The sequence below is a fragment of the Mya arenaria genome, chromosome 5 (assembly GCF_026914265.1).
Source record: "Mya arenaria isolate MELC-2E11 chromosome 5, ASM2691426v1".
Lineage (NCBI taxonomy): Eukaryota > Metazoa > Mollusca > Bivalvia > Myida > Myidae > Mya > Mya arenaria.
Genome location: NC_069126.1, coordinates 61351878 through 61371246, shown reverse-complemented (window position 1 = coordinate 61371246; position 19369 = coordinate 61351878). Strand labels below are relative to the sequence as shown.

The 19369-nt window shown below is 35.4% G+C and overlaps 2 protein-coding genes across 2 annotated transcripts in view; both read left to right on the top strand.

The window, feature by feature from the left end:
• The first annotated feature begins 1302 nt into the window (after positions 1-1302).
• Positions 1303-9295, top strand: LOC128235861 (uncharacterized). Its single transcript, XM_052950652.1, has 5 exons — positions 1303-1324; positions 3363-3732; positions 4087-4274; positions 7664-7817; positions 8722-9295. The coding sequence occupies exons 1-5, from the start codon at positions 1303-1305 to the stop codon at positions 9032-9034; spliced, it is 1047 nt and encodes a 348-aa protein (XP_052806612.1). The 3' UTR covers positions 9035-9295.
• A 3639-nt stretch (positions 9296-12934) lies between these two features.
• The window catches only part of LOC128234188 (steroid 17-alpha-hydroxylase/17,20 lyase-like), a 39626-nt gene continuing 33191 nt past the window's right edge, over positions 12935-19369 (top strand). Inside the window, exon 1 of the mRNA XM_052948253.1 lies at positions 12935-13087. The gene's annotated coding sequence lies outside the window, so the exon portion shown is untranslated. The remainder of the gene's footprint in view (positions 13088-19369) is intronic.

Here is a 19369-nt window from a genome sequence, read left to right as displayed (position 1 = left end):
GTTAAAGAACCAGGGCATTTTGCGGGGATTTTACCAGCGGTTTGTGCTAGCAGGGAGGAGATTGTATAGCAGTCTGGCGGCCTAGCGGCGTGAAATTAGCGGCCTAGCGGCCAAGCGGCCTAGCGGCGTGAAGTTGGCGGCCTAGCTGTCACATACTTGTTATTGACATGCTTGGCATTGTCTAAATCTCTATTTATGATATTTATTTGATTTTTTAATCCATACACAGTTATATTATCTATCGACTGCTAATAGTTTAAACTTATTTATTTTACAACGATAGTGAAAGATATTTCATCATTATATGTATCACTCTCGTTGGCACGATGTTGCACGAGAGTGTGGTATTGTGTTGTGTGGGAAACCGGAGTACCCGGAGAAAACCCACTTGTCCCGGAATGTTGACCACAAACCAAACACATGTGAGCCCATGCCGGGAACTGAACCCGGGTTGTCTAGGTGAGAAAAGAGTGTGCTAACCACTGTGATAACCGGACTGATTATATATCGATATATTTTCCTAAATGTACACTTATGGACATTTAAATACATGTTTTTTTCTAAAACGTATTGAAAAGCGATAAAAATAATTTTATAAGCAGAAAACGACAGAAACGAGACTGAACCCATTTCCCTCTTGCATTCTTAGTTCACCTATAATTATAACTATATCATATAGTTTTTTTTATTTAATTTGAGAGTCCCCAAAGCCCCGTAGAATGCCTGTCTGTGAGTTTATTGCGATAAATTTAGCTAATCATTCCTCATAAAAATATTGCTTTTATATTTAAAAGTTTAAAATGGATATTAAAATACTATTACCTTCAAGTTGAACAATCCACTGATATTTAACAACAGCAATCAAACAACATAATATTATATGTAACACTACTGCAATGATTAAAACAATAAGGTTTCTTACATGAACATGGAATGTATATTTTCTATCAATACACATGAAATTCTACCCCAGGGCTATGTTATATTTACATAATGATATTTTACAAATTGTCATTCTTGAATTTAATTAAAATTTAATTGTCCCGTGACCTGAAGGGAAATTGATTGTAAAACAGTATTCAAGTAGTTTTAGTGTATGAACAAACATTTTATAATTTCATTTGACATTACCGATAAAAAGGCATTATGTTAACTATGCAAGCTTTTCGAAGATATGTTTTACACAGAAAGAAAAGACTAGTGTTTCCTATTCTCTTATTTTTGACTTATATGTCTTTTCCTTTCTCCGGACAGTTTCGTCATAAAGCGGTCGATGTGTTTTTATCAAGTGGAGATAAGAGAATGTTTGAGTGGTCAGCAAAAGGTAAGGCATTCTAGATCGATATAATTTCCATTATGAAGTTAAAAAACATTTTAGGTTACGTTGTAGTACCATTTTCAGGGATAACTTTATTGGCAGCATCGTGCCTGCTTCTGGACAGTTTGATTGCTTAAATACATTTGAATCGTCGGGGAAGGGTATGACATTCTTGATCGATATTTTTATATGTGTAATATTCATTTTCATGTTCAAAGAACATTTAAGTCTCATTTCAACACATTTTTCATGGATTACTTTTTTGGCAGTTTCCTGCCTGCTTCTGGACAGTTTGATTGCTTAAATATATTTAATTCGTCGTGGGAAGGTCTGACATTCCAGATCGATATTATATATCATGTGTAATATCCATTTTGATTTAAAAAAAACAAAACATTTAGGTCTCGTTATAATACCATTTTCAGGGAATATATTTTTGGCAGTTTCCTGCCTACGTTTGGGCAATTTAGTAGTTAAAACATGTTTTAATCGTCGGAAAAGGTTTGTCATTCTAGAATGTTAGAATATCAATTTCAATTCTTTATTGGCAGTTTACATACAGCCTGCCTCTGGACAGTTTAATTGTTTAAACATGTTTGAATCGTCGGGGAAATGATTGACATTCTACAATGTTATAATATCAATTTCAAAGAAAATAGTTTTAAGTTTAATTACTGAGAATACTTTACTGGCGGTTTCATGCCTGCATCTTGATATTTTGATTGTTTAAACATGTTTAAATCGTCGGGGTAAGGTTTGACATTCTAGAAGGTTATACTATCAATTTGAAAGAAAGTAGTTTAAGGTCTCGTTACAAAACCATTCGCAAGGATTACTTAATGGGCATGCCTGCTTTTGGACATTCTGTGTGTTTAAACAGGGGCGGGTCCAGGATTCGACGTTAGAGTGGGCGTAACTTAAGGGCGTAACCTTTTGACTTTCGCCCCTCCCTCAGAATCGAAGTTTACTCGTATTTAGTTAAAATTGTTGGCAGGGTGGTTTGGTGGTACTCCCCCATTTTTTTTAACAATTGCTAATCCAAAAGGGCGCATTTTGGGTGTATATTGTTACTTTTTTCTCCTATATTGAAATCAAAAGTAAACTTGAACGATTTTAAATGTGGTGTAGGGGCGCGCGGGTGCGCCCCCCCCCCACCCATCCCCCGTATCCGCTAGTGTCAAATCTTTATGCTTAATGCATACATGTCCTTTTACTTGTTACTTGTTTAGTTTGATGGGAATGAATTTTCCTGTTAAATAGTTATTTCTTTGCTTCAGTTTTATCAAAAAGGTCAAATCGTTGGTTGGAGTGACCCCTTTGATAATTCTGAAGAAAAAAATAAATATTTTAGGTTAAATATCTCACACCTGAGCTAAAACGAAACGAGCCTTATGCGGCCTTATTTCATCTACAAAAAGTATTACGGTGTTCGTATTTCTAAGCGTTCGGATCCGTCATCTCGATTGGAAAGCCGAGTATTTTGGCACTTCGGTGTATAGTCGAAGTAATTAGGCACTTAAGTGTATAGTCGTGGTATGTTGGCACTTCTGTGTATGGTCGTAGTATTTTGGCACTTATGTGTATAGTCGTAATGTGTTGGCACTTAAGTGTATAGTTGTAGTATTTTGGCACTTCAGTGTATAGTCGTAGTATTTTTGCACTTCAGCGTATAGTCGTAGTACTTTGGTACTTCTGTAGTATTTTGAATCTTTAGTGTATAGTCGTAGTATTTGGCACTTTTTTGTATAGTCGTAGTATTGTGGCACTTTAGTGCATAATCGTAGTATTTTGGCACTTCCATGTATAGTCGTAGTATTTTGGCACTTCTTTGTATAGTCGTAGTATTGTGACACTTAATTATAATCGTAGTATTTTGGCACTTCAATGTATAGTCGTAGTATTGTGGTATTTTAGTGCATAATCGTAGTGTTTTGGCACTTCCATGTATAGTCGTAGTATTTTGGCACTTCAGTGTATAGTCGTAGAATTTTGGCACTTCAGTGCCTTGATAATGTCGTTTAACCAAGTAAACCAAACATTTCAGGCCAAAACCAGTGCCATGAAAACGTCACACACACAACTGACGGACTGATCAACCCCGTATCGACCTCTGACCTCAAGAACTGGAGATTCAGAGAAAGGAGATTGTGTGAACCCTTCTCATTGGAAACAGAAAAGAAGCCTAGGTCGAGGTTTAGTCTGAAGTGTAATGGCTCCTTCCCTGAAGCTTTATACACCACTACAGATGACTATAATGACATTTTCACAGTGAACTTTAATGACAGTTGCTTAGCAACGTATATCAAACATTGTTGCCATGACGATAAACCGGTGCCAAATGTAATCCACTATGTGTGGTTTGGGGATATGGAGCTGAAATATTTCAACTTTCTTAGTTTGATGAGCGCTCTGAGGTAAGGCCATAATTCAATTGTGTATTACCTGGATGGTAAGTAACTCAACCGAGTTTTAAGTCATCACGTATATGTAGTTAGTTCCCCTTGTATACCGAAATTGGCTATTGAATGATGATGATACTCTGTGGTTAGTATTTAATCACTAAAATCTGTTTTAAGTATTCGCTTAACAATTCATTTAGTTTTTAACCTTTAAACTCTGTATTTAGTATTCGCTGAACTCTGTGTTTAGTATTTAATCGCTAAATTCTGTATTAAGTATTGGCTTAACTCCGGTTTATAGTATTTAATCACTTAACTTACCACTATTTGAAGATACATTCTACCACGAACACTCGAAAACTGATTCAGGTTTCAACAGCCTTGCCTGATAATTGTGCACGGACCCACATTGCCCCACGGCCCCTACTGGGACCACTTCCTGCATCTGGCCCCGCCCATCGTCCACGTTGCTAGGGAACGACCAACGCAGGCATTCGGACAACCTCTGTTCGCCAAGGAGCACGCTTCCGACCTGATGAGGATAGAGGCACTGATGGGTAAGATTTGCCGAAATGTATACTCGGCAATACCCGGAAACTTACGGCAATTACCGATTAATTTGACTTTTATTATATATACTATAAATGTCTTCCCATCTGATAAACTTGCGAAAGCAGACTGATATGACAAAGGAAGGAAGACATCAGGAATACAGTTACGTCAAAATAGAGCCTTAAAATGTACATTTTATAAGATTGTAATGCTGACAACAATCCAAAATGTCCTCTTAGTTCCAGGCCCAAATTTCTTGAAAATACTTACTCGAAGTCTTACTCAACTTATTTTACCACTTAACCGCCAAGCACAATTCAGAATTGTACATAACTTTTTTATGTTTACTCTTTTAGAATCATATTATCTCATAGATGATATTGATAAAAAAACAAGAGAAAAAAACTTTGTTTTGACTGAGGGACTCGCTCATGATTTTGTATGACAAAATGAAGTGCGGCAAATCATTTGCAGTGTTAAAACTAAGATACCAAAATGCCGATGATACAATAATCATGTCAGAAACTGAAAATGGGTTACAAAACGCTCTAAACACATACTCCAACTACTGTGATATATGGAAATTAACAGTCAACACAACAAAATCAAATATAGTTGTTTTCAGTAAAGGCCGACAAAAGCTATATAATTTCAAATTCAAAGATAACACTCTAGAGGTTGTTAATGAATATAAATACCTCGGGATCTATTTTAGTAGAACCGGTTCATTTGCTAGCTGCAAAAAGCATATAGCTGCTCAGGCCACCCGAGCAATGTATAGTCTGATCCGAAATTCCAATCGTCTATCTTTACCCATTGACCTTCGCATAGAACTTTTTGATAAAACAATCAAACCTATTTTGCTATATGGTTCAGAAATCTGGGGTTTTGGAAACAATGAAATATTGGAAAGAGTTGAACTTAAATATTTAAAATATATACTCAAATTGAAACGCTCAACGCCAAACTACATGATATACGGCGAAACAGGAATGAAACCTTTATCGATTAATATAGAAGAAAAAAGTATAGCATTTTGGGGGAGATTACTTTTACCTAACAATAACACTCATGACAAGCTCTCATCCCTGATATATAGAGTAATATATAATATAGCATCGCCTTTAGATGATATCATTTTAAAGAAAAAAAATCCTTGGATAAATTTCATTAAAACGATCCTTATTAAATGCGGTCTAAATAACTTATGGCTTAGTCAAGAGATTATAAATCCTACGTGGTTAAAAAACAATGTAAAGCAAAAGTTAAATGATCTATTTTTAAATGACTGGGCGTCGAATATAGCAAATGCAAGTAATAGTATTTTTACAGAATTTTCAAAAAAGAATTTGGCCTTGAAAAATATCTCAGTAAAACGCCAAACAAACAATTATTTTCATTTATAAAATTTAGAACAAGAAATCACAGAATGCCTATTGAAACTGGCAACTGGCTTAGAATACCACTAAATGAACGAGTATGTAATCATTGCGTTAATAAAGTTGGTGATGAATTTCACTATTTGTTTGAATGTAACCTTTTTAATGACGAACGAAAACAGTTTCTCAAACCATACTTCTATAGACACCCTTATACATATAAGTTAGAAATATTAATGAATTCAAGCAACAAGCAAACGCAAACAAATTTGTTTAGATTTATAACTACTATTTTTTCAAAGATTAGATAGCTGGTCGGTTGTAATTTTTAACTTTACTGATTTTCAATTTCAGAAAATTTATATGGTTGTATTATCCTTTTAATTGTATTGTACACCTTAGCATATACTAAATGTACAGCTTATTTGTATCGTGATTTAATCAACGAGTTACGTCTATGTGTATGTGATACGATACAAATGAATGCATATAGGAATAGAAAATATAGTACTTTACTCCACAAGTGACTTTTTGTTAGAAATTGCAGGAATACACATTCAAAAATATATGTAATGTGTGTATGTTTGTGTGTGTTCAAATTCATTACTCTCCGATACCCATGTTGGGTATCATATTCTAAATTTAAACATGTATCTGCCGCCATGTCATTTATGTTCATTTTATATACCTTATTTGCCATAGTTTATGGTATGAGAGAATAAACGTTGTTTGACTTGACTTGACTTGAAAAGCTGGAAAACTTCAGCAAATGTTGGTATTTGCTCAAATATCGTCTTTGAATACCATAATTATCATATGCGTTAATAATGCTAATTGTCACTTAATTATGACTTTGTTGTTGCGTAATTGGTTGATTGACATTATCACGGAATGTTATCAATTTATTGTTAAAAGATCACTTCTGTGGTGGCCTAGTGTTTGGTGACCTAGTGGTGAAGGTACCGGTTTTCTATTTATGTCTTGCCTTTACCGGCACGGGTTCACGCCCTACTAAAACTAAATACCTTTTAATACTACGATTGTATTTTGCTTCTGTAATTTCGATATCATGGAGTAAAATAATGATAAAGTAAGTGTTTTAAGATGCACTACCGGGAAACACAATTTTGGTCCAAAACATGAGCGTGTTCCTTTAAAACTGGTAGTAAGTGATTGAGTAATTACTGTATTTGGAATAATTTCGGGCAATATGTTAAGAGGGACACACAAAGCGGTACACGCTCTTCTTCCAGAATACATGTGTTTTTAATGGGACGAGTTGTTATTGCACCCACTGCGTCTCTTACATGAATCCCTTCATACAGGGACACGAGGTGCTGTGTTCAAATGACATTGAAAAACTGACCACAAATTATGATCATTTACTTTCATTGCGGAAGGCGGTACCTCCTTTGGCTTTTGCTCCACCTCCATGCTCTGAGGAAGTATTCACACACAGGGACACAAAGAGGCCCTTCCCCTTGGACTAGCTTTGACCTTGAAATAGTGGCCACAATTTGTGCTTGTTTTTCTTTCACAGAGTACGATGGAACCTTCTAGGATTTTGACGAACTGTTACTCTGCCTCAACCATCCTCTCAGGAAATGTCACTTCAACCAGGGACTCTCTCACACGGACTATAGAACTATCACCTTGAAAAAAGCGACTACAAATTGTGTTTATTTGCTTATACAGAGTACGGTGGCATCTACTTGTACTTTGACGAACTGTTACTCCGCCCCCTCCATCCCCTCAGGAAATGTCCCTTTACACAGGGACACAAAGTGCCCTTCTCCACTGACTATACCTTGACCTTTAAATAGTGACCGCAAAATGTGTTTATTTTCTTTCACAGAGTACGGTGGCATCTACTTGTACTTTGACGAACTGTTACTCCGCCCCCTCCATCCCCTCAGGAAATGTCCCTTTACACAGGGACACAAAGTGCCCTTCTCCACTGACTATACCTTGACCTAGAAATAGTGACCGCAAAATGTGTTTATTTTCTTTCACAGAGTACGGTGGCATCTACTTGGACTTTGACGAACTGTTACTTCGCCCCCTCCATCCCCTCAGGAAGTATCCATATACCCAGGGACATGAGATGCACTTCTCCATGGGATCTCAGCTCGTCATGGCTGCCAGAGACGCGCCGTTCCTCCGAATGTGGCAAGTGTTATACAAAATAGTTAAACAGGTCCAAATGTATATTGCGTCATAGCTGATCGGTTTCCCCAAACATATATGTGCGGTGCGCCGTCCGCACGCTGATATGAATCACGATTAAGTACATGGGTTTAGGTTGTTTGTTTGCTTAAGTTTAGTTATACTCGCACCCGGTCTAAGCCCATTGGTCGTGTACCCCGCTAAGATTTAAAACAATACAAGATTTTTGACTGTTAATTCGGGGATCAAAGTTTCGATTCCTCGCCGCACCACTAAACAAAGTGCTAAACGTCTTCCGGGATGGACGTTAAATGGGGGTCCCGTGTGACAGTGCTATACACTGGAGTACGTTAAAGAACCAAGGTAGCTCTGACCAGGGTTACATTCCGTTTGCGCACTAAGCTCCAAAAACCTAATATGACTTACACTCTTATTGGAGCACTCGCCGAATGGGCCCGAGTGCAAGAATAAATAAACCTACACACCACCACCGAAACTCATACTGTTCCTGAAAAAAAAAGTTTAACCAGGTGCTTCTCATTATTGGCTAGACCATCCACTCTCAATCGCAAATAGATTGAAATAATATATCAAATTATCTCTCGTTTGGCGAAAATAAATAATGTGTTGTTTATGTTAAACAAGCAGGCACGCACGCTGCACGGAGCACACGCACACACACACGCACGCACGCACGCACGCACGCACACACGCATTCACACACACGCACACAATTTATTTTCTGAATATTTTTATCACATGGATATAAAAAAGTTTCTATTTCTAAATCTATATTGGAAACACATCGATTATTATTTTATCCGTTCTAGAAATCAATCGATTGCTGTTTACATATCGAGTTAAAAAATACAGCTTTACTTTGTTCATACAGTTCTTTGTCTTTCAGGTATTATGGTTACCGTGACGATTACAGACGGATATGGGCGTACAACGCACTCTGGGTCCCTAACACGCTTGCTAAAAAGCATCCTGATCTCATTCACGTGGAGGGTTACAATTTCACTCGCCCGAGTTGGAAAAACGTGAAACTTATTTTTGACGCCAATTACGACTGGTCTTCTAACTATGGAATGCATATGTATGCGCGTTGGTACAGACGTCCTATTGACGTCACCAGCATGAGGACGTTAAACACCACAGTCGGTTCCGTGTCGAGATATATATTGTTAGGAAATAAAGAACTGTGTATAAACACTTAGAGCGATATACGATAGTAAGGTATGGTGTCAATTCTACGATACTGAAGTATGGTGTCAGTTATACGCCATTAAAGAGTGGTGTCAATTCTACGATATTTAAGTATTGGGTCAGTTGTACGCCAATATTTACACTTCAACTTCCATTCCTTAAATGAACTGCCTTTCGGCAATTGCGGTTTTCATCCGATGAACGCAACATCTTCGGATATGTTCGGATTGCAATTACTCGCATAACAATATACATGAAAAATGTTGATCTTGTTTTTGTTTGAATTGTGCAATAAGGTCCCGTAAAAATAAATCAACATTTTAGAAAGTGTTAATTTATGATTGTTAAATGTATTGTTGCCATAAGTGTTTCAATTTTACGTTTAAAAGTGATTTCAATTGGTTGATCTTGTCCCGCGTTATTTGTTACGTCATTTCATAAACTGTTTCCGGTTATAGTTGGGTCTTTCTATTTACAGAATGGGTGAGAAAGGATTACTGTAAGGTTTTCTTAAATGAAATGAAGTATTTTTTAACAACTTGAATAAAATAATGAAATATTTGTGTAAATATAAGTAATGAATTACGGGACTGATGTCACTATCGGGGGATATGAACGCAATTGCGCTGGTCAAAGTACGTGTTGACAAGCCTAATTGCGTTTAAACCCCGATAATGACATCAACCCGCAATTCATTCCTTAATTAAAGAATGCTGTCAATTCTACGATATTGAAGTATGGTTTTAAAGTATGGTGTCACTTTGATGTTAATTATACAATTCAAAAGTATGATACTAAATTTTTAATATTAGAGTATGGTGTCAATTTTACGATCATAAAGTATAGTGTTAATTTGAATGATTGACCTAGAACAAAGATGTCCGCTGGATATCAAAGCCATGCTGGCATTGAATCTGGTCCATATGTTTTTGGTATGTATGTTCTCGTTGCAAGGCTTGCTGCTGTCCGTCAATCTCTTCACAGTCCGGGAGTTAAGGTGTATCGTCTGTCTGTCCATTTTTGCCTTTTGTAGGTTATTTTAACTATGCCACTTGTTTGTATGTCGTTGCACTGGAGGCAGTTTACAGAACATGTGCGAATAGAAAATATACATTTTTTATGCTGATAAGAAGGAAGGCAACAGTATTTTTAAATTTTAGTACTACAAATCAAATTCAGGTTTCGTCAAATCTATTACATATATTATGTAATATGTATGAACCTAAATACGATGGAAACGTTAATGTGAATTTGAAAGCGCGCCGAACAATCTAAAATAAGTCTTCTTGAGCGACCGAGGGGGATAGGTAATTATTGAAAACTACGCAGAAAATGGACATGTGTTGACTAAAAGACCATGCATTATTTTCCGTACTACTAATAGACAAAACGTCCACATCAAATATCGGGTTTCATTTAATTAATTTTACAATAGCAACAAACTTGCGAAATGAAAGCAATGTTCATTTTTCCTAGGACATATAGGTTTAACAGTTACAGTAATGAAACCAGTTAATTGTACAAAAAATCATCAAATGTAACTAAAAAACTGGTCACTGACAATACATAAAAGGTACCTGTATGTAAATGCAGTTAAAAATAAAACCGGTACTTCCTCGAGGTAGCCGTAAAAAAGTTTCACATTTTTAAACCTTTATTTAGACAACAGGTCTTTAGCCGACCCTAATTCTGGAGGTGTTGTAAATGCAGATTAAAATAAACCCCAGTCAAGAATGCAACATTCTAAATAGCAAAATAGCAAAATAGTTACCTTTTCACTGAAAAATAAGCATAATAAAACGTTAATGATAAATCATGCTCAAATAGACCTCTTTGAGTGTCATCTAGACAGTAATTTGACATTAAAAATCCGAATAAACACACACTTACTGTTGAGTGCTACCTTTAACAAACTAGCATGGCTTAACTATATTTATATACCACTTTCGCTATAACAGACAAATGATTCTGCCTTCTCTCATCCAGAAGTAATTTTACTTTTTGTGACATTCGTAAGTTCGAAGATGTGCAAATAAAATCGGGCACTCTCGTCGCTTTTATGAAATTAAAGATGCACTCTCACAGATCGAACGTTTTTGGATTTTCATATTTCCGCTCCATAGCTTATGTTTTATACCTTTTCCTTAAACCGTTAGTAACGGTTTAAGCCATAAAACATTAAATTTGGAATGGAGATATGAAAATTTGCGATCTGATCTTTTGTCAGCAGTCTTTTATCATTGGTTTGCAGATATGAATGCAAAAATTTGCTAATTCCAAGACAAAAATTAAAGAAAAATGGAAAAACGGTAAATCTGTGAGAGTGCAGCTTTAACAATCCCAAAACTCTTACTCTAACTGTTGACTGCTACCTTATCATTAAGCATAGCTTAACTTCCACTTTCGCTATAAAAGAAAAAAAAAAGATTTTCTCATAAAGAGGAAATTTAACATTTTATGACATTCTTGAGATTGTTGAAGTGCAAATAAAATCGCGCACAATCGTTGGTTTTATTACCGGGGTCTAAATAAATGTTGATTAATGGCTTGGGCTGAACACAATAATGCTTCGTTTTTCAGTCACCGCTTTCGTTTTTTTTTCACCCACTCATTTTAGACAGATTCTTCATATATTTCTCTCTCTATATATATATCTTTATATATTGTTTATATATGTTTGTATGTTTAATATATACGATCAACACCTCCCACAGTAAAGTCTTCATGTTAAATTTATAGTGTTACCTGAAAATATAAGCTACACTCTCACAGATTGACAGTTTTGACAGTTTTTGTTGTCTCAGAATCAGTGGGTTTTGGCACAAATGCCTTCAATTCAGAAACATCAGATAACTCACAAGAATAAGTCTCTATCGTTTGGAAAGCTGCCGAGCATTTCGTTCTTCTTTAAGTGTAAGTACTGCAAATAGCCACATATCATCAATTTTCGAACATAATTATTAAATCAGCATAATCTGTTTTTTTATCAACAGTCTTATATCACTTGATTCCAGACAATTACCTAAAAAATCGAAGACAAAAAAGAGTGAAAACACGGTGAATCTGTGAGCGTGCATCATTAGTATGCGTCGCCATTACTTCAGAAGTTCGACTCTTGAGGCAAAATGAACTAAATGAACTATGCAATATTAACTGGAATGATTTTGTAGTCTAGTCCATTATTATTTATAATTCTGGTAATAATGGAGTAACAGCGAACGATTTGTATCATCATCATCATCATCATCATCATCATCATCATCATCATCATCATCATCATCATCATCATCATCATCACTGAAGATATACCGTTTTGTATATAAAATAATAGGCAAAGACATAAAAAAAACACTATTGATTAATTTCGTTTGGCCTGATAGCATACAAATCAGAATTTAAATGATAAATTAATTTCGTTTCTTAAATTCTCTGTTTCCGACTGAAATTTTTGAAACTGACAAACTGTTATTTTTTTAGATCGAGGTGTGTTACATAACAAATACATGTTACAAAAATGTGCTCGTGAATATTGTTGGAATTAGTTGTAGTGTCAGTCAGTGATTTTGAATAAATGATATACTAATATATCATAAGGGCTCGAAGAAAAGAGACGCAAGTCATTAGTTTCGTTGTCCGATCTAATAAAACGTATAGTGCTTGTTGTGTGTTTATTTACGATGGCTTTGCTATGAACATGTTGATTCTAGCATCGAAGAAATAACGTTAAAATGTAAAAACAAACCTTTTATGTTCTCCATATGTGGAGGAAATAAAAAAATATATCTACCTGTCTGATAAACAGATGCAATTGAAACCATTTATCAAAAGGACCGTGGACCAAAAATGTTTTAAGTTGGCCTAAAACTTAATATAAAAAAGTGGCTTGGCATTTTCTACGATGTTCCAAGCACGGAAGCTGTGATATTTATTGTAAATTGTAAGCTTGTTATAAAGACAAGTATCTGCCTGGCCAATTTAATCCCGGCTTTTCACCTGTTTCTGCGAAGATATCCTGGAAAGTATTGATGTGGATTAGAGGGGAGGGATGTTGAATGGCAAGAATGGTAGGTGCACTTAGATATATTTGCATGCTTATTTGAGATGTTATATGAGTTTCATTTCATGACACGTGTTTTTTACTCTATGTGCTCTTACAAAACGGCAAAAAACAATCATGTTCATTTGTTAAGCTATTAAAACAAGTAATTGATATTTTCATCATCATCATCATTATCATCATCATTATCATCATCATTATCATCATCATCATCATCATCATCATCATCATCATCATCATCATCATCATCATCATCATCATTATCATCATCATCATCATCATCATCATCATCATCATCTTCATCATCATCATCATCATCATCATCATCATCATCATCATCATCATCATCATCATCATCATCATCATCATTATCATCATCATCATCATCATCATCATCATCATCATCATCATCATCATCATCATCATCATCATCATCATCATCATCATCTTGAAGCTAAAATGTCAAATTAAGATATATTGTCATCAGAGTATGAAATACTTTATCTAAATAGTATCACGTTTAATTCAATTACATTTTGATATATAATTTAAACATACTCAAGTAACATAAAGACTGGTTTTAAGTAAATTGAATATGCCATTATACATGATGTCCATATGCGCAATCTGTGAGAACACAATGTGGAATCACAAGGCCAAAAAAAGGTTTGGTTAGGGTTACATCCTTTTCTAAAACAGGTATGGTAGGTAGGCTTTTTTATTTTATTTTTAGATTTTATATAAGAACGTCATTGTAAGCGTTGGGAATTGGTGCTAAAGTAATCTTCAATATAATGCTATAAAGTTTTTAAACTACATATTAAAGAACACCATTATTTTTTTTCAATTTGTTTTAACTAGCGACTATAAAAAACAGTAGGGTCGGCCCTATTTCGAAGGTAGGGTCGGATAACCAGAACCAAATGTATTTTGTTTCGGCCCATGCTGGATGTGTTAGTACAAGTAATAATACCGACTGCACTCTACATTTATATAACATATTATATTAAATTATATATACTAATAAAGGTTGGTCATGTGCGTGGTCACGTGTCACAATCCTTGTAAACCGATATAACATATTCCATACATATCCTACATGAAATGGTAAACACATATATGAAAGGATAATCATGTGTAGAAATATTACTTGAACAGAGCAGGTCTAAATATTAGTTTTACAGGACGTCTGTTGATATCTGGCCAATACTGTACTCTGCAGGAGAAATCACACACAACTATAGTTCAGAACGGTATACTATTAGCGCCAGTAGAATTTAAGGTATGTTCTGAGATACAATACAGCTTCATATCAATCTTCATGTTTGTAATTGAGATTGATCAGAGAGTTGGAGTAATGAGTATTGTATTTCACTTTCTACGTTCATGAAGTTAGTGCAAAAAGGGTTTTTTCCTCATTAAAAATATTTGGTTTCAGTTTCAACTTTGTGTTCTGATAACATGACGGAGGGAATTCAGTGGCTTTGTTTACTTTTAACTGACAAAGTTTTAAGATATATACGCTGCTGTTATGTAATCAATCATACAATGTATAAAAAGAATTACAAATTGAATATTTATGCAGAATTCAAATGCTGTAACTGTATATTAACGTTTTATGAATTATACTCATTCATTTGACTTTGATTACACAGGGGCGGCTCCAGGATTTGTCACTGAAAGGGGGCGTAACATATGGGAGTGTTGGCCGGGGGATGGGGGTGGGGGTTGTTGAGGGTACTCCCAAAAGAAAATTTTAACAATTTCTAACCCGAAATTGTGCAGTTTCTGTGTATACTATAATTGTTTCCTCCTGTATTGAAATAAAAAAGCACGTAATACGATATAAAGGGGGAGGGGTCCGAGTCCGCTAGCTAGTGGTACATAACTCATAAGCGGTACATAACTCACTCACGTTTGTTCGTCTTACATGTACTATAGGGTTACGGTAACAATAACATATACTAATAAAATTCGATATGTTTTTTTGTTATATTTACTGATATATGGGACACTTGGATTATGTATTCATTTATTTTGGTAGAGTTCATTTGTAATTTCGATTTAAAAACATGTATGAATGTTTTCATTTTTCGTCTTTTCGTGCAATATTCGGCTACATGGGTCTATGACAATCCGGTTGATACATGTTCTGTTCCGTTCTTTCAAACGTTTCTGAACATTTTATTAAAAAACCGTATCAATGTGATAAGTTGAGACATGAAACAAGTTCTAGTACTCTAAGTTTGCAGCTGGGCACATATATACCCACTGATCCGCGTGATCATATATTGGTCAAGGGATAAACACATTTTTTTAATTTATGCAATTTTTTCAACATTGCTGCGAGAGTCGTTAGTAACTCGCTTAAACAACTTACGTTAAAAACGACATAAGTGTTGTTGTTTTTAATAATATCACTTTTATTATTATTATTAATTATAGTAATCGCGACATTCTAAACATGGCTGTTGCAAGAACTGAAGTAACATGTAATACAAAATTATGATTGACAAATTATAACGACACACGTCAGACGTGTTTAACGAGTTACGTAATTCGATTAAACGAGAAAAGAAATAATACGTGTGCCACCTCCATGTGCCGCCGTGCATATATTTTTAAAACGTACCATTTTCCGGAGTTATGTCTTATTTGGAGTTGAAATGAATTAAAATAAGAATGATAAAAGTGTAGACCTAGGAAATCTCATGTCGTGATCACATTTTTAGAATAAAACTATGTCTTTACGTGTAGAAAACTAAACATGGAGCACACACTGGAGTATTTGGTAGGTCGTTTAAGTACTAAATATTCATTTGTTCAAATTACATTTGTTATTTTACCAGGGATTGCTCCTGTTCATTACATCTGTCTGTGAATACTGGATGTGTCTGGTTAATAAAGCTGCCCTCCCTCAGATTGACAATTTTGAATTTTGGTTTAAGTTTTATCCCAGAATCCGCTGATTTTGGCATCAATGCCTTCAATTCAGTCGTATAAGATAACTCACATATCTCAGTTGATCGAAAAACGGTCGGAAAGTTCAATTTTCCTAAAGCGTCAGTAACGCTTTTAGCCACAAAACATCAGTTTTCGACCATTATATGAAAAACTGCGATCTAATTTTTAGTCAACATTTTTATAGCACTTGTTTTTGGCATTTACGCAAAAAATTCCAAGACAAAAATAATACAAATTGTCAAAACGGGCAATCTGTGAGAGTGCAGCTTTATTTCATTCAATAATAAATTTCACCACAGAACATCCAATCCTAAACTCTCCATATTTTTTTTTTAACCGAAAGCATGCTGTTTACTTCAACGGCGTGAACAAATACGGCTATAACACATCACGCATGCATTTAATACTTTTTAAGAGCCAATGAAGGCCCCAGTATATACCCCCACGTAAAACCAAATCCTCGAGACTGCACTAAATTTCATGTTATTCGATGCATTTAATTGCACAACTTGTGATGCGGCAATTGTTTTTTTTAATTAACAAGTAAACACATGAAGTGTTCCGGGAACTGCTATTTAGCTCATGATTGTATAGCAGATATAGTATGACAGTCAAACAGGATACAATTGCGCAATAGCTTTCAGGTTGAGGAAATATACGTCACAGAACTGCTTGTTTAGGTTGGGACCCGTGGTGACCCATTTGAGAACCCCTTTTAGTCAAGTGAAAGCTTTACACGTGGGCGAGATGCGAATAGTGTAAAATTGGTGACCTCTCTCTATATCTCTCTCTCTCTCTCTCTCTCTCTCTCTCTCTCTCTGTCTGTCTGTCTGTCTGTCTGTCTGTCTCCCTGTCTCTCTCTCTCTCTCTCTCTCTCTCTCTCTCTCTCTCTCTCTCTCTCTGTTTGTCTGTTTCTCTTTCTCTCTCTCTCTCTCTCTCTCTCTCTGTCTCTCATAAAGTAGATCATGTAGATTAAGTAAATCCAGTATGATCAGCAACCACGCGTTGATTTACTACTATGTGTTAATAAAATGAAAAAAGGAACTGAGCAGTGACTGCCGAATTGGTTTAATTTGTCCAATAAGGAGAGGACATTAACGGTAACTTCTTATGGACGATAGATGCGATAGAAAAGGGCGGGAAATTGGAGCCGCACACGTCCTCGTGTATGTGCTCTCTATATTGTTAATTGAGATTTTAAGAAGAACCTGGTTCTGGACTCCGTTAAAGGTATTCATGATTCGTACCGCTTTTTACTTAATGAAATAATGAAAGCAAGGAAAGCGTGGAAATACTAAAGGCGCGACACGCGAGGTTTTTTTTTAATACATTTCTGTTCACTGGCAATAACGATCATATCCAAAAAACTGTTTAGTGATTCCAAATTGTATCCGTATGTGTTTGTTATTACCCGAAATAGTTTACCTTGTTTCAGGTTTTTGGAATATACTATCCTTGCTTTCATTGCGCAAGTTTATAGCTGGTGTAAAGTTAATTAATGAAACCCGATATTGGCTGTAGGCGCGGCAAGCTTGATTTTAATTATTTTTAAACTCTGTTCAAAGGCAATAAATTTTGCGTCCAAAATAAATTGAGTGACCGAAACTGAAACCGACGTGTGCCTGTCATTGCCTAAGAAAAGATTATGTAATTTAGTGAAATTTCCATACAATTGCTTTGTTTCATAACAGTGACTGATAAACCTATATGTATTTGGTTATAGGAACATTACTTTCATCGCGCAAGTCTATTACTAGTGCAATGTTCATTAATGAAACTCGAAAAAGGCTGAGGCCATTTTGACTATTTGTAATAAGTAAACTCAGTCTGAATTTAGTCAACTCATTTCCATTTTCTGCGAAATCATTTATAACTATCTATTCCCTCGGTTCCTCAGCAAGATTTATTTAAGATTTATTCTAAAGTGGTCTATTAATTCGTGCTATTTTCAACCGCACAGCACCATACGTCCTATTTTGTAACACCGTGCATTGATTGCTTTAACATGTTATGTCCAAATCCAAAGCTGACGATATCTGGTGAATGTTTCTACTTTACAAATACATGTTTTAACCCTGAACTTCAACCGAATTGGTTGACCGTAATATTTCACGTTGGTGCATAAAAAATGTACACCATCGGTTTGGATAATAACTGTATGCATTGAAATTATCTGAAAGCCAAAGAATGCAGGGATTTGGCAGAAATGGTAACAAAAACGGGTAGGAGGGATGCCCCTTTTTAAATTGCCAAATTGTAATCCTATATGTAAAGATGTAGTTCATGTTTTGTATTGAACGTGTTTAGAATGATTGAATATTAAAATGAGTACTTCCAGAAATACTATATTATTATTGGGAGAATGAATTGCAGTTTTATCTAAGAAATGGTAGATTGATTTTTTATAACAGACATATACATGTTGTGTTGTAACATTAGATTACAACTATTGTTTAAACAAACTGAAGTCTGACAATTTGAAACTACCTGCCTTGCACGATCACCACAAACCATACGCAAGTGCGCCTTGTCCCGGAATCAAAGCAAGATCATTGGACAATGACTTTGTGAAAAGTGAAATACATTTATCGTTGCATATCATATGCGTACACTTTAAAATGGTATGTGCTTGGGTAAGCACCAGCAGTCCGAAGAGCACAGTCTGAAGAATGCTTCACTAGAGTTCCATCAGTCATTAATTCAAGCCACACAGACTGGGCCCAATCCCCCCTCTGATGTTTAATTTGTTAATAAAAATCTGCAGATATATGATTAACGTTACTTGTCTATTCTTTTGTATTTTAAATCGAGTAAATCGTTCATATGGAAATATTGAAGCATTTTAGTCTGAAATAGTGCATTCAAGTGAATTATTTTCATAGATTGTTTAACGGAAATTGACATTAAAAAGTAAACTTGTACAAGTTTAGAGAAGGCGCCCGTCGGATGCACTCCCGTCTTAGCCCGCCGCTATTGTGATCAGAACTTCTGCAAAACGGTTACAACTCAATAAATAGGATCGTGAAAATAAAGTCTTAAAGTAAACTTGATATAAAAGTGTTGACGTGGTACTTTTTCCATGGTATTCCAGACGCGGAAGTTTTGTTGTAAACTGAAGTATACCATCTGGCCAATTTAATCCGGGATTTCACCTGTTTTTACGAAGATATAATGGACACTCATCATGAAGATCAAAGAGGTTGAAGTGCGCTAGGTATGCATGTTCTATTTGAGATATACTTCCAAGGAAGTATATAATTACAATTCTATAATAACAAAAAAAACACACCACTTTATATATTTGTCGCAAATTATTTTTTAAGGT

Coding starts and splice junctions, on each gene's coding strand:
- LOC128235861 (XM_052950652.1), top strand. CDS start 1,303: ATGTTTGAGTGGTCAGCAAAAG. Junction 3,733..4,086: donor AGTTTGATGAGCGCTCTGAG/GTAAGGCCATAA, acceptor AAACTGATTCAG/GTTTCAACAGCCTTGCCTGA. Junction 7,818..8,721: donor GCGCCGTTCCTCCGAATGTG/GCAAGTGTTATA, acceptor TTTGTCTTTCAG/GTATTATGGTTACCGTGACG.